The sequence below is a fragment of the Acanthisitta chloris genome, unplaced genomic scaffold (genome assembly GCF_000695815.1).
Source record: "Acanthisitta chloris isolate BGI_N310 unplaced genomic scaffold, ASM69581v1 scaffold420, whole genome shotgun sequence".
NCBI lineage: Eukaryota > Metazoa > Chordata > Aves > Passeriformes > Acanthisittidae > Acanthisitta > Acanthisitta chloris.
Genome location: NW_008649730.1, coordinates 103868 through 116989, shown reverse-complemented (window position 1 = coordinate 116989; position 13122 = coordinate 103868). Strand labels below are relative to the sequence as shown.

At 37.7% G+C, this 13122-nt stretch overlaps 1 protein-coding gene across 1 annotated transcript in view; it reads right to left on the bottom strand.

The window, feature by feature from the left end:
- The window catches only part of PTPRM (protein tyrosine phosphatase, receptor type, M), a gene marked incomplete at its 5' end in the record, with an annotated part of 275129 nt that overhangs the window by 162365 nt on the left and 99642 nt on the right, over positions 1-13122 (bottom strand). The window contains one exon of the mRNA XM_009083735.1: positions 9544-9618. Within this exon, the coding sequence (XP_009081983.1) occupies positions 9544-9618 (75 nt within the window). The remainder of the gene's footprint in view (positions 1-9543; positions 9619-13122) is intronic.

The following is a 13122-nucleotide window of genomic DNA, read 5'->3' as shown; positions in this document are numbered from 1 at the left end:
TCGAAATAATAGAGAAAATCCTTCTGACTACTATGGAAAGAAGAAACTGGGCTTTACCAAACTACTCTGTGACTATCCAAACATGACAAAGGTCAATATGATGTCCCGAGAAGCAAATTTCTGATCAAGGTTGACTGAGGAGTAAAGAGAACATATTTTCATTAAATTAGCTGTATATATGTAGGTCTCACACTGAATAAGCATGAAGAGGTCTGAGAAAGAGGAACCAACAAGGGCTGAAACTGCAGGTGTCTCAGCAGTTTGATATGCAGGGCTTGTTACCAGCTGATGCCATGTGAAAGTGGTCCCACTTGCAGTCATTGGAAGTGCAATTGCACCGTGTAAATCTCACTTTTGTGAACAAGAAGTCCTAGAGGTGTAATGCACAACAAGGGGAGCCTTTAGGCCTAAACCACTTGATTTTATGGTTCTCTACATGACGTCAAACCAATAGAACTCAGGATAGATGAGTAACTCTTTCAAATTAACTCAAGGAAGTGAAAGCAGTGAGTACATACTGATCCTGACCATACATAATGCATTTTCTAAACAAGTCAGCACCACTTTTGAGACACCTCTACAGAATCAGTGGACAATTTATCATCACCCACACCAAGGATAATTGAGTTTCACCTATTGCTGAAGAAGACTTCTTGCTGACTCTCATCCTTTCAACACCAGATCTGCTATTCCTGCAAGTATTGTGAAAGGTGTCAAGAAATATCAGACATGACTGAAAGTTTATTTCAGCTATCTTCTAGAAACAGGAAAGGTGTGGATTTGAAGCCTGAAGAGGACTCTGCCCTCAAAATGTGGTTTTCTCGCACTTAGCTGGCCTTACCAAGCAGGGAAGACTGAACACAGAAATATTTCTGGAGCTGAACTACTCAGGGTGAAACTCAGCTACAGAACTAGATGTTCTTGGCCTGGACAAACAGAGCTGTTTTACTTTCCATGCAAGCGATCACATCCAGCACAGAAACAAAGCAAACTGAAGCTATGGGTAGGAAGTAGTGGAGTGAGGTACCATCTTCTGATCTTGCTGCCAACTGAGGAGTTAAGTATAGGAACACTAATGAACAGTTCCAAATGGAAAGTCAGTGAAGGTATGGTTACTTTGCCATTAGGAGGAGGGGGGGCTAAGAGGAAAATGTAGTAGAGGAGTCCCCATGGAAGGTCTGCACACCTATGGATTTTTTAGCCTGTGCTGCCACTGGCTCATAGATGAGGCTGACATTGCCAGTGATTTCCACTACCAGTCTCCCTTCACATTGTAACCCTTATGAAGGGTTCTTCAGAAATTCTTCAAAAACAATCACACTCTCAGAATTTACTTATCATTACTCATCACCTACGTATTTTCTCAGAAGAAAGCAAAACATAGTTCATTCTACTCAAAAGCAAATGGAATTACGCATGCAATGATGCATGCACAAATACAAAAAATACATTTGGATAAATTCGTAAAAGGTAGGAAAAAAGACAAAAATCTTTTCAGTTTTAAAGCATTTCAGAGTCAACACTGTTGTGGGGCAGGAAGGTCAGCTAGAGGAACTGCAAAGGAGAAGCAGCACAACAAAGGAAAAATAATTCCACAGAATTCTAAATCTGTCTGTGCTGATATAGCGTAGCAGACCTTTTGTTCACATTTCAGAAACGTTTACATATTGCCAATAAAAAAACTGTCCAAGCTGAAACAATGTTGAATGCACCAATATTCTAGTACAGGAACAAGAACAGACTAGGCCTCCTCTGAATGGTTATTACTGATTTACATTTAATTTTTCTGTAGGTTTATATATTTCCTGTAGGTTTAAGGGGTTAAAGGAAAATCTCCATCTGTCCTATTTGATTAAGAATGCTTTAAACAGTAATTTTTATCATCAGTTCTTTTCACTTTTAATTATTGACACATTTACTCATAACCAGAAGTGGCCTAATTCAATGACAGCATACTGAAAAGTGCAACTATTGTGCTTCTAAATGGTTTAAAGAATACTTTGTTTACTTCTGACCAATGACAATTTACCATTACTTCTCTGTTTCCCATTGTGTTTCCAATGAGAACTCAAAGGATGAAACAGAACTGGATACTACTACAGTATTTCCCCTCTTGAGAGCTTGAAACCATGTAAGACATCAACATCCACTCATTTTTATGCAAAACTGTGACTCAACCTTCATTTCATAGAATCATCAAAGTTGGAACAGATCTTTTAAGATCAACAAGTCCAACCATCCATGCAGCACTACCACTGTAACCCCTTAACCACCAAAACATATCACCCAGTGCCAGATTCAGAAGTCTCTTATAGACCTCCAGGGATGGTGACTCCACCACATCCCTGGACAATCTATTCCATGTCTGACCACCTCAACAGTGAACATTTTTTTCGTAATATACAATCTGAATCTTCCCTGTCTCAGCTTAAGCCATTTCCTGAAGCCCACTTACTGTAGGCATGGTACAAGAGATTAGCTGCCACCTCATTACAACCTCCTTTCAGGCAGATGTAGGGAGCGATGAGGTCACCCCAGAGCCTCCTCTTGTCAGGACTAAAGAAACCCAACTCCCTCAGCTATTCCTCATAAGACGTTTTCTAGACCTTTCACGAGCCTTGCTGTGCCAGGGGTTTGGGAGCCTTGTTTGCATGTGAGTTTTCTATTTACACAAAAACTTCTTAGCGGTCAGCAGTAACAGAAAATCAGATGAAGGGAAGAAGATGAAAATTCAGAAGTTTTAAAAAATAAAGACCTTGAAAATGCACAGATATACTTGAATGCCCTTCCCGGAATTCTAAAACCATTGGTTCTTGCTGTCAAACTACCATTACTGCAGAAAAGGAAGTTTTCATTATATTGTCTGAAGAAGGAGGTGTCAAAACTCCAGCAATAGTTACATTCATGGCTTGCATAGTGTTGAGTTACTACTCCAAGCAGACAAACGCAACTTAGATATTTAATAAGATTCCAGTTATTTCAAAGAACTGAGCAAATTCTGAAACATTATTTTGCCCAAGGTAGTATGTTCTGTAACTTTTGATTAAAGTTGACAGTATTACTCTCCTCTTTCCTGCACTACTCTATTTAGCCATAACACATCTGAATGTTCATCTATACAATAACAGAGAGGTAATCCATGTAGTATTGCATTTCACATTTGTACAAACTCTCCAGTGATACAAACCCCGGATTTGCAGTTCCTAAGAACTACAGATATTTTTACCCACGACTGGTCCTGCATTTTATTTTAAATTAGAATTCTAATTGCTTAGCATTTTATGAATACAGTCAATAACTACAGATGGGAAACATTGAAATTCACAGGTTTTTTTAGTTACTAATTATATCTCTGAGTTTGTCTCTCTTCCCTTGTCTCTCCTTAATTTTTCGTTGTGGCACATGCAAAACATGTTCTGCTTTGAATGTAAAAATCAGACTTTTTTATATACAGAAATAAAACAACAGTGTATGACACACAGCCATACTCTAATAAATCATCTAGTGGTATTTTTGCTTTGTTTTACAGTATCTGCTTCTCTGTACACTGATGATGAAACATTTTGGATTAGGTGTGATACTGACCAGTACTAGTACTACACAGATGGCAGAGATTCCTTTAGTTTGTTTAGAATTTATCCTTGTCGTTTCACTCATACTGTTACTTTCATGAATGGGTTTTATGTTTCCATTCTCTATAATGAGATTAAGGAAAGTGCCCTATACCCCTGGCCCAATATCAAACAGCCTCAAAGATATCCTGATATCAAGATCACACATTACTAAGAAACCAGATTATTTTTCAAGTTAGGATAAACGAAACAGCCCTGTCTTTTGTGGCTTAAGTTAAATTTGGTGCTCTGTCTTCATGAAAGAGACACTAGACACTGACACTTAGAATCGTATCTTTCTCTCAGCTACAGACTGCAATGCTCAAATTCCTGCAACCACTGACTATTACCTTTGTGCCAACCAACTTTTTAACTCCTCTGAATAGAAGACAAACAGTTTCTACAGTGAAGAACATAACTAATTAATTTTTTTTGGAAAGATTCATACTTTCTTCTAGGTCATGGGATGTTCTCCAGCTGTTCCTGTCCCAGGTTTAAACCACCACTGGCTCTGGAGATAAAGTGCCAAGGTAGCTGAAGAACTCATACATCCTTGGCCAGCATAAGCATGTAAACATCAATGGCCAGAGCAAAACTGCTGATATGATCCTCTGCAGTTTATGCTTCCGACTCTCCTACTTACGCAGTAGAGTTGCGAAAGTTCCACTGTCCCCAACCCAACCTGTTCAGAGTAAGAGTAGCTGAATGGGAGGAGGTCCTGAAGCCCTGTTCAGAGCCTCTGGCTTTTCTGTAGTGATTCAAACACACTCAAAACTAAGGCTGATAATTCATTTTCATAAAATCTTAAAGGAATTATTGTTATTGTAGAACAAGAAGTGGAGTACTTAATATCACTAATAAAATCACACTGGTAACTGACTTTAATCAGCTCAGGTTCTCTATTGTCTACAGCTGCAAAGGGCTTGTATTTATATTATGGGTTATTTCACCATTGTTATCAGCATTACTTTTAGGCCCTTTTTGTCTTATTGTTTAGCTTTAGTCCTTCTTCAGGTGTTCTGTGGAAAATGTACTTATGTTTAAAATTGTAGATGCTTTGGCTGAACTGTCTGACAGAAAACCTGACATTTGACTCTGTAATGTTCTAGGGGGAAAAAGGAGAAAAGGAAACAGCAGCTCCCATGGCACTCCTGTATCCTCTTAACATTTTCTTGTAACTATACTGTTTTATAGATGAAACTGTCACTGCAAAAATGACAAATATAACACATAAAAGAACAAAAATGGGCAATAAATCACAAGTGACACTCCAACCCATTGAAATGCATTCAGCCAGTGCTGCAGAAAGTAGGAAGATTTCCTTGTTTTGCATTCTGCCCAGTTGAGCAAGAGGACCAGAATCCTTGAACAATTGGTACAACAATCATTGGGGCCATCAAGTAAAAACAGACTTAGAATTTCACTTTGGAGAGTCAGATTCATTCTCATTCTGCTTTCCTTGTCACTTGGCCTTGCAACAGCATTGTAGTATGGCTTTGACATTACTGCACACAGGTGCTCATTCTGCTCTGGATAACTATCCACAACTCCCACTGATGTAAATGTTGTTCAGAAGTATCAAGAGATGAACAAACTCCTAATATCGTGTATTCAACCTGCAGACAGACACATCTGCACATAGCTTTGTTATTACTGACAGCACTATAGTCTCAACTAGGAAATAGTGGGTTCTACATTACCCAAAATAGCACTTCAAGCTTCACCATGTCAGAATACATCAAAATCAATGTTACATGGCTCAGGATGGAGAAAAAAGAACGTGAATGTCTGTCCAGCCCATGCTGTTATACCTCAGACACAATGTAAAGAACAACAAACCAGGTAAACAGCAAAACACTCCTTCTGAAACTCATGCTGCTGGTTTTCATTTTAATAAACAAACTGTGTTTTCAGTAATGCAGTATAAATCTGGAGTAAATCCCTTGACACAAAAAAATTCCATGAACCTGAGATTTAGTCAATCAATGATTTCACTTGATTTTTTTGCTTTTACAGTGGAATGGCTGAGAACAGAATCTGACCCAGAATATAGCAATAAATCTTGCTATGTATTGAATACACATCCAAAGAAAGCTGTGTATTTTATTATGCTGTTAACTTCATAATAGAGAATAAACCAACTGGGATTATTTTATGACTGCTTTTAACACAGTTATATAATATGCTGCTCATGTAGACCTTAAGGTATGCAGGATAAAAATCATTTAAGCTTTAAGCTTTTGCCACTATCTTTTTTTTTTTAAATAAAAAATCTTCCCAATTCTTAAGCATCAATTATTCTACAAAACTTCTGATGTATCTTGTTCCATCTGATTTGTACCAAGAATTTGATCTACGAAGACTGTACAATACAGAACTCTCTCTTCCAGCTGCATGTGTAATTAACAATGGGTAGTAAAAAGGGCGTTCTATGAAAATCAGTCTTAATAATATCCACTAAAGTAGTGGCTGCTCCACTAAATCACAAATGGAAAGACTTTAATTTAAATATAAGTAGCTCAGACATATTTCAACAATTAAGAAAATGCCTGAAAGAATGAACACCCTAATCATAATTCCAAGCATGCTATTTTATCAGAATGCAGACAGAACAAAATAGATGAGGGCCAAGTGAATACCAACTATGGCCAATTTAAACCTATTAAATGAAGTGTCTCTTACAAAATAGTGAAGCAAACTGCAAATGATTTCAGTCTTTCTCCGAAACATGAATTTGTTATTCAACCTTTAAGTCGAGATCATACAGTCACACGTATGTGGTGTGTACCTTCTACATGACTTCAATTGTACTCTTAAACCATATTTGTTTATGAAAATGGAGACAGGATCATGAGGGCTATTACACTTCATGTACACACAGTCTTTTTCCCTGGCTGAGAGGTGTTAAGATAGTTACACATTCACCCTGTTGGAGGATAGGGTCAATTGAGTGGATTTCAAGGATAACACCCAAAACTAAACACTATGCCCCAAATTTGAATTTCTTAGTTACTAAGTGATAATCAGTGATAATAATGTATTTGCTAATACTAACAGCACTAATTTCCCTACTTTGGCCTATACGAGGCAAAATCACAGTTTCCTTTACAGCATGTTATCTTATGCTACACTTACAGACACATACAATTATGTGGTAGGTATTTAAGTGCAACTGCAAGGAAAAGCTCCCTTTGCTATAGGTTGCAAAGGTGTACTGAAGTAAGGCGTGGCTGCCAAGATATTCAGAGCAAGTAGCACGCAATCTTATAAACGGAAGACATACAATTTTTATAGGAAAAAGGAAGGACAAAGGAAGGACAAAGAGAAATTAATAATGCATTGCTTATAAACTGTACCAGTAAGGGACAAACTGAGTTGATGACGAGAGTGGAGGAAATGAGTGTAAGTAGAATTGGCTCGAAAGCTGAGCTGTATTATGATATTTCTGAAGAGGAAGACCTTTCAAAATTAGTAACGATATTTGGGAATGCAGCCAAGATTTTAAATTTTCATTATGCAAGAAGCATCAACTTCCAACCTGAAAAAAACTGAAAATGCCAAGCCTGACCTCCCCACTGCCGGTTATGTATCTCCTCAAATGCTAAAAGACAAAAGTAATTTCTTGATCTCAAATGTAATTACTTTCGTTCTGAGCAAAGAAGTGAGGAAAAGGCACTGAACAGAAAATGCTAAGTGACATTATTTAACAATTACAGCTGTAGGGCTTGTGGTAACTACAGTTAGCAACAGTCCTATCCTTTCCACATAAAGAAGTCCTTTTACACGCAGATCCTTCCCACAGTCTTGGATTCGACAGGACAAAAATGTGGTGAGAATGTTCCTGCTGCCTCATGTCCAGTCCAGCTTCTGCAAACCTTCTTTAAGATAACATTTGGGTTTCTCATGGATACTGCAGTATCCCTGACTACTGCTGTACTGCCCTGACATTGAAAATCTGCCGAAGGGACTCCTAGACAGGATATCTCCATACAAAAACATGGAAATCCTGTTGCTGTCATGGGACACAATGACAAAGGGCCGTGTGAGGTTTCTTCACTCTTTACTGCAGTTGCGGCGAATGAGAAGGAGGAAGATGCTTCTTTCCTTTTGAGCACACAGTGTTTCACACATGAGAAGGCATTGGGAAAATGATGAGGGGATTCCAAAGGCTTTCTAATGCATTTCACAGATAGTCAAAAATGCTGTTTGCAGGTATCATTTGATACTTTCTTTTTCACTACAAAATTAGATTCTGGTAGAACAGATTTTTATCTTTTTTAATAAAAAGGAAAGAAAACTCACAGATCTGACGGGCAACCACAGACTGCCAATGCTGCCAGTGACAAAGCAACCAAATAAATACTTTGTCAACTATCCTACGCTAGCTGTATCTCTGCTCTCTCACTGCTAACTACTACAGTCATCTTCTTGTGGAACAGGCATATCTCCAGTGTTTCCTACAGCTATTCAGTTTTTCATTGAAACAAATAAAAACCAAAATAAGAAAAACATTTCATCCTCCATATGGAAAAATTTATAAGCTTATTTGAAGCCTGTGATGAAGAAATCAAAACTTGTTGAAGTTCAAGGATATGGAAGAGATCTTGTCTCTTCAATGCTTTATTTGAATTCTCAAGTGAAAAATAATTGAGGTGTAAAAATGTACGTGGACACAGATTCTGACAAGTAGCACTAACAAGAATAAGTTAGCATTTCCTGGCCTCATCCGAGGATGTTATTCTCGTTAGTTCATATGTTATTACACAATACAAATACACATGCAACAATTTTGCCGAGACTGACAAGGTAATTTGGCCATCATGCATCTCTCAGCTTTGTTATTATAACACATACCCCAGAATTAAAAGCTATAGCAAGCATGTCACTAATCCTCTTATCTTAAGCTGAATCATTTAACTTCCTCTTACTGACTATAGGAGTATCCAGACTCTAGGCACCTCAACTTGTCCTCATCTCTTAGACATAAGAGTAGCAACATATCCATGCTTTCCAAGTAATTATGCCAGTATTCTTGGAAAAATCAATGATTTTATCATATGTTAAATGCCAATGGACTGAGTCTAACTTCTCCTGTTACATGTTGCATTGTACTCACTTTGAAGTTTTTCATGCTCTTTGCTTCTGTTTGAAAATAAAAATCTTTACAAATCCCTGAAATGTTTTATGCATGTGTTTATTTTCTGGCAAAAACCAAGCAATAAAGATTTTCTGGTATATTCTGAGCCAACTTACAAGCCACACACAACCTAATAATGGTCTCACTTGCATACTGAGTTTACTTTCACTATTAGATTTTAAATCCTTAAGTCTTGCTCATTTTCACATGCCACATGCTAGGTTATTTTATTTTAATCCTAGAACTCATGTACGACATACTTAAAAAGGAATCTATTTTATTTCTTTGTTTTCATTTCCTTCATATTGAAATGTTGCCAGAAAATACGATCTTCCCAACATTATGCAGAAAAAATCATTAATCCACTAATACTAGATCTTTGTCCTAACTTACACATGCAACACTTGGGCCTAAATTAGTTAGAAATTCTAGTATCTTGATCTAATCACACAGAAAAAAATAAACAGGTACACAGATATATCTCTATATTCAAACTGTCAGTTAATTATGCAAGGCTAGATCTCTTTACAACATCAGGCTTGAAGGAACATTCCACAGATCACACACACAATGGGCACATGCAGCGGAGTTGTACGTACAGGGATGTGTGTGTAAGTTTTGGTGCTGAGCACACCATTCAACTTAATGGAGCTGAGGAAAAATTGATAAAGAAAAAGAAACTTTTAACATAGAAAACTGTTTATGAGCAGAGAAGGAAGAAACCATCAGGGAAAAGGAGCCAAAGAAAATGAGACAAAATGGGCATGATGACTTTTCTGTACTTGAACATCTGACCTGTTAGTTGGTCGTCGCCTGCAGCAGGGGCGATGCGAATGTATGGTGTTGTAAGCTGAGTCACGATTATCGCAGCTAAGGCAAAGGAAGATTTCCAGGTCAGCATGCATGAGGGAAAAAAAAGCCAGACTGAAGCTAGGCCAGCAAGAAGAATCTTGGTCAGTGGTTTATTGTCTGAACTTAGAAATAAAACCCAAAAAACTCCCACAAGTTCCTTTTCATCTTCAGTTGTTAGTTTGGTTATTCTGCAAATGAAGAAGCTTTCGTATGTGACTTTCCTTCAGGAAGAGGACTCAAAAGGACATTATTTACATAGAACGCATTTGAGGAAACTGGAGACTATGGCTCTGCTAGTCACAGCACTGAGCTTTCTAAGTGAAAGCTAACTGATTATTTGGATTACTCTAGCATGAACTTCTTCAGGTAATTTGAACTAGTTTCACTTTTTATTTTCCTATTTCTTAATACTACATTTTTCCTAAAGTTTTTTTAAGATAATTTTCATGTACTGCATTTTTGATCTAGTTAGGATTAATTTTTCTTGTGCTCACTTGGGTCTTTGTTCTGAAAATGCACACACTACACATATGCTTAAGGTTCAGCATAGAGAACAACCACTGAGAGGTGGCAGACTTTTGGTTAGTATGCATGCAACTGTTTGAGGTCCAAGTTTCGAGCTCATGTTTTGCCTCTAAGATAAGAAAAAATTGAAAACCCAGAATTGTTTACATTCTTGAAGTATCCAGACTTTTCTTTAGATCTGCAACAATCACTGTCTGCTTTAGGTAACTATTACCATGGCTCGCATTAATAAAATCTGTTATTTCTTTGCTTTCCAGCAGTTCTATGACTGCCTCTAAATGGTTAAGCACACTATGATACATATATATTAAGGAATATAAAAAAAATTAAAAGGTCAGATCCAACATGATGCAGCTGGAGAATGATGCAAAGAAAAAATATTGGAAAATTAAGGACAAAATTATATGAAAGATCACTCATTTACATAGAACAGCCTGGGTGCTATTAGAAATGTGGCAATGAGTGAGGAAAATAGATCATCTACCATCTGCAGACAATTAAACTCAAAACTGCTTCTGCATAATATTTTGAAATATCCCTCTGCAACACTGAAATGCAGTGTTGATAGTAGCTTCTAGAGTACTGTTGCTATTGGATTTATAATATTATAATATCCTTTTCTCTCTCATAATTAATGAAAGCCTTCCAATGCTGCAAAATTAGAACAATGATGTCTCCCTCTTGAGAACTGGATTCCTAGGAGATAACCAAGATGTTTCTATCCAGACAGTGCTGTAAGTCATATTAGGAAATATAGTCTTAATATAAATTACAAACCACCACAAAGTTCATAGTAATAAACTTGGAGGAGTTTTGGAATGTTTTCAACTTTGTCTGCTGAGATTTTAGTCATTTAGCTTGAAGAAAGAGTAGGTATATGAAAGCCATATTTCAAGCAATATATGACAACCTTTATTACCACTGGTACAAAAAGCTCTTCCTGATTTTTGTTTGTTTGTTTGTTTAATTATCTTGTCAAAAATAATAGGAGTGGAACCCCTGCAGTCTCCACATTTGTATATACACCAAATAGTCACAGAGGTCCTAGAAGCATTTCTCTACAGAAAACTAAGATCAGAAGACTCCACATCACAAGAGTATGCTGTGTGATCCTTCACCTAACAAAGTCAATGGCAAAGGTTTCCTTTGACTTCATCAGAAGCAGGAGAACTTTCAGGTCTACAAAACCCAGTATTCTCATCCTAAATTATACTTGCAGTCATTGCAATCAGGATTTTTATATGATCTCTAAAAGAACACCTTTAACAGAGGTTTCATTTGTAAAAATGTAATGTTAAATAAAACAAGAGCATATTTTAAAACAGTACAAAATGACATTGTTTTAAAAATACCTGATGGAATGAGAAAGTGTTATCCAGCTACTGACCCTAGACATGCATTTGACCCAGCAGAATTAGGCTGTATTTTACCTAGAGATAGGCAGTACTCTCTAACAAGAAGCCTTTCAATGTGATAATACAGAATCATAGAATCAACCGGGTTGGAAAAGACCTCCAAGACCATCAAGTCCAACCCTACAGTGGTTACTAGACCATGGCACTAAGTGCCACATCCAGTATCATCTTGAAAACCTCCAGAGATGGTGAATCTACCACCTCCCTGGGCAGCACATTCCAATGCCTGATTACTCTCTCTGTAAAAAATCTCTTCCTAATATCCAACCTAAACCTCCCCTGGCAGAGCTTGAGTCTGTGCCCTCTTGTCCTACTGCTGGCTGCCTGGGAGAAGAGACCAACCCCCACCTGACTACAACCTCCTGTCAGGGAGTTGTAGAGGGTGATAAGGTCTCCCCTAAGCCTCCCCTTCTCCATATGCTTCTCCATGTGCTACTCAATATGCTAAATAGTGCACTTAGTGTCTGATACAGAAACATGGTTTAGTGTCTGCCAGTTGAGCACATTCTTGAAAGTAAAGCCCATGCATTACTCCTGCTGACATCAACTGGAGTGAAAAGCATACTCAGGGTATAGGACAGTACTGCTGGATCTGGGGCAAGAACACTGCAAAATTCAGCGATAAAACAGAACCTTGATGATCTTAAGAATGTCTTAAGGGCACCAACAACTTCATTATCTGAAGGTCGGATAATTAAAGGAAATACAGCTAGCAAGTGATATACCTATGCTCAAGTCAGGTTCTGAACTGAGCAGCCTGAAGGTTGCCTTTGGTGACCTAGATCCCAGGAAGGGCTGCTGATGCACTTGGTGCAATCCTCAAATTCCACAGGAATAGAATTGAAGAAACTTCCAAGATAAAAGCAGACAGTTGCCTGCACTGCCATGCTTGTTTTTCAGGTTATGTTTTATGGCACAGGCCTTTATCCAGTAAAATACTTATATGTCTACTTTAAGACAAAATAGGTGCAACAACAGAGTCAGCAAGATTATTCTTTGTGCTCAAAATGACATACATAATAAAACTGATTAGGGCCTAAAAGCATATGGTTTCCCACATACCTAATAAAATCTAGAGTATGTCTACTAATACCAATGACCTACAAAAAGCTGTAGGTTATTTCCAGGGTCAGACCTTAATTTAAAAGAAAATTGCACCAGTTTTATACATAAATGGCCTAAAACACTTCCTTTTAGCTTTAAAAACCACCAAACTTGAACTTCTGAAGATAAGAGAAGCCCAGAATACAAACATTTCAGAAACATTATTAGTACACAAAAATGTTGCATTGGAGAGCATTCACAATCTTATTTGTGAGAACCATTACAGTGCATAAATAGATGGACACAACAAGCACATGACAGAGCTTAAGTAGCTTACTGTCTAGTAGCTACACTGTAGTCACAAAGCTCAGTGGAAAATAGTGCAAGTCTGTAAGAACTCTGACACAGTGGTCAGAGCAGCCTTTGCTTACTGCAATAGAGACAATATGAATGCTGTAGTAAACTGTCTGGTGTGGGTGGACAGAAGGGGAGGTGAACACAAGAAATTTTCTGCCTTGCACCAATGCAGGTGTGGTGA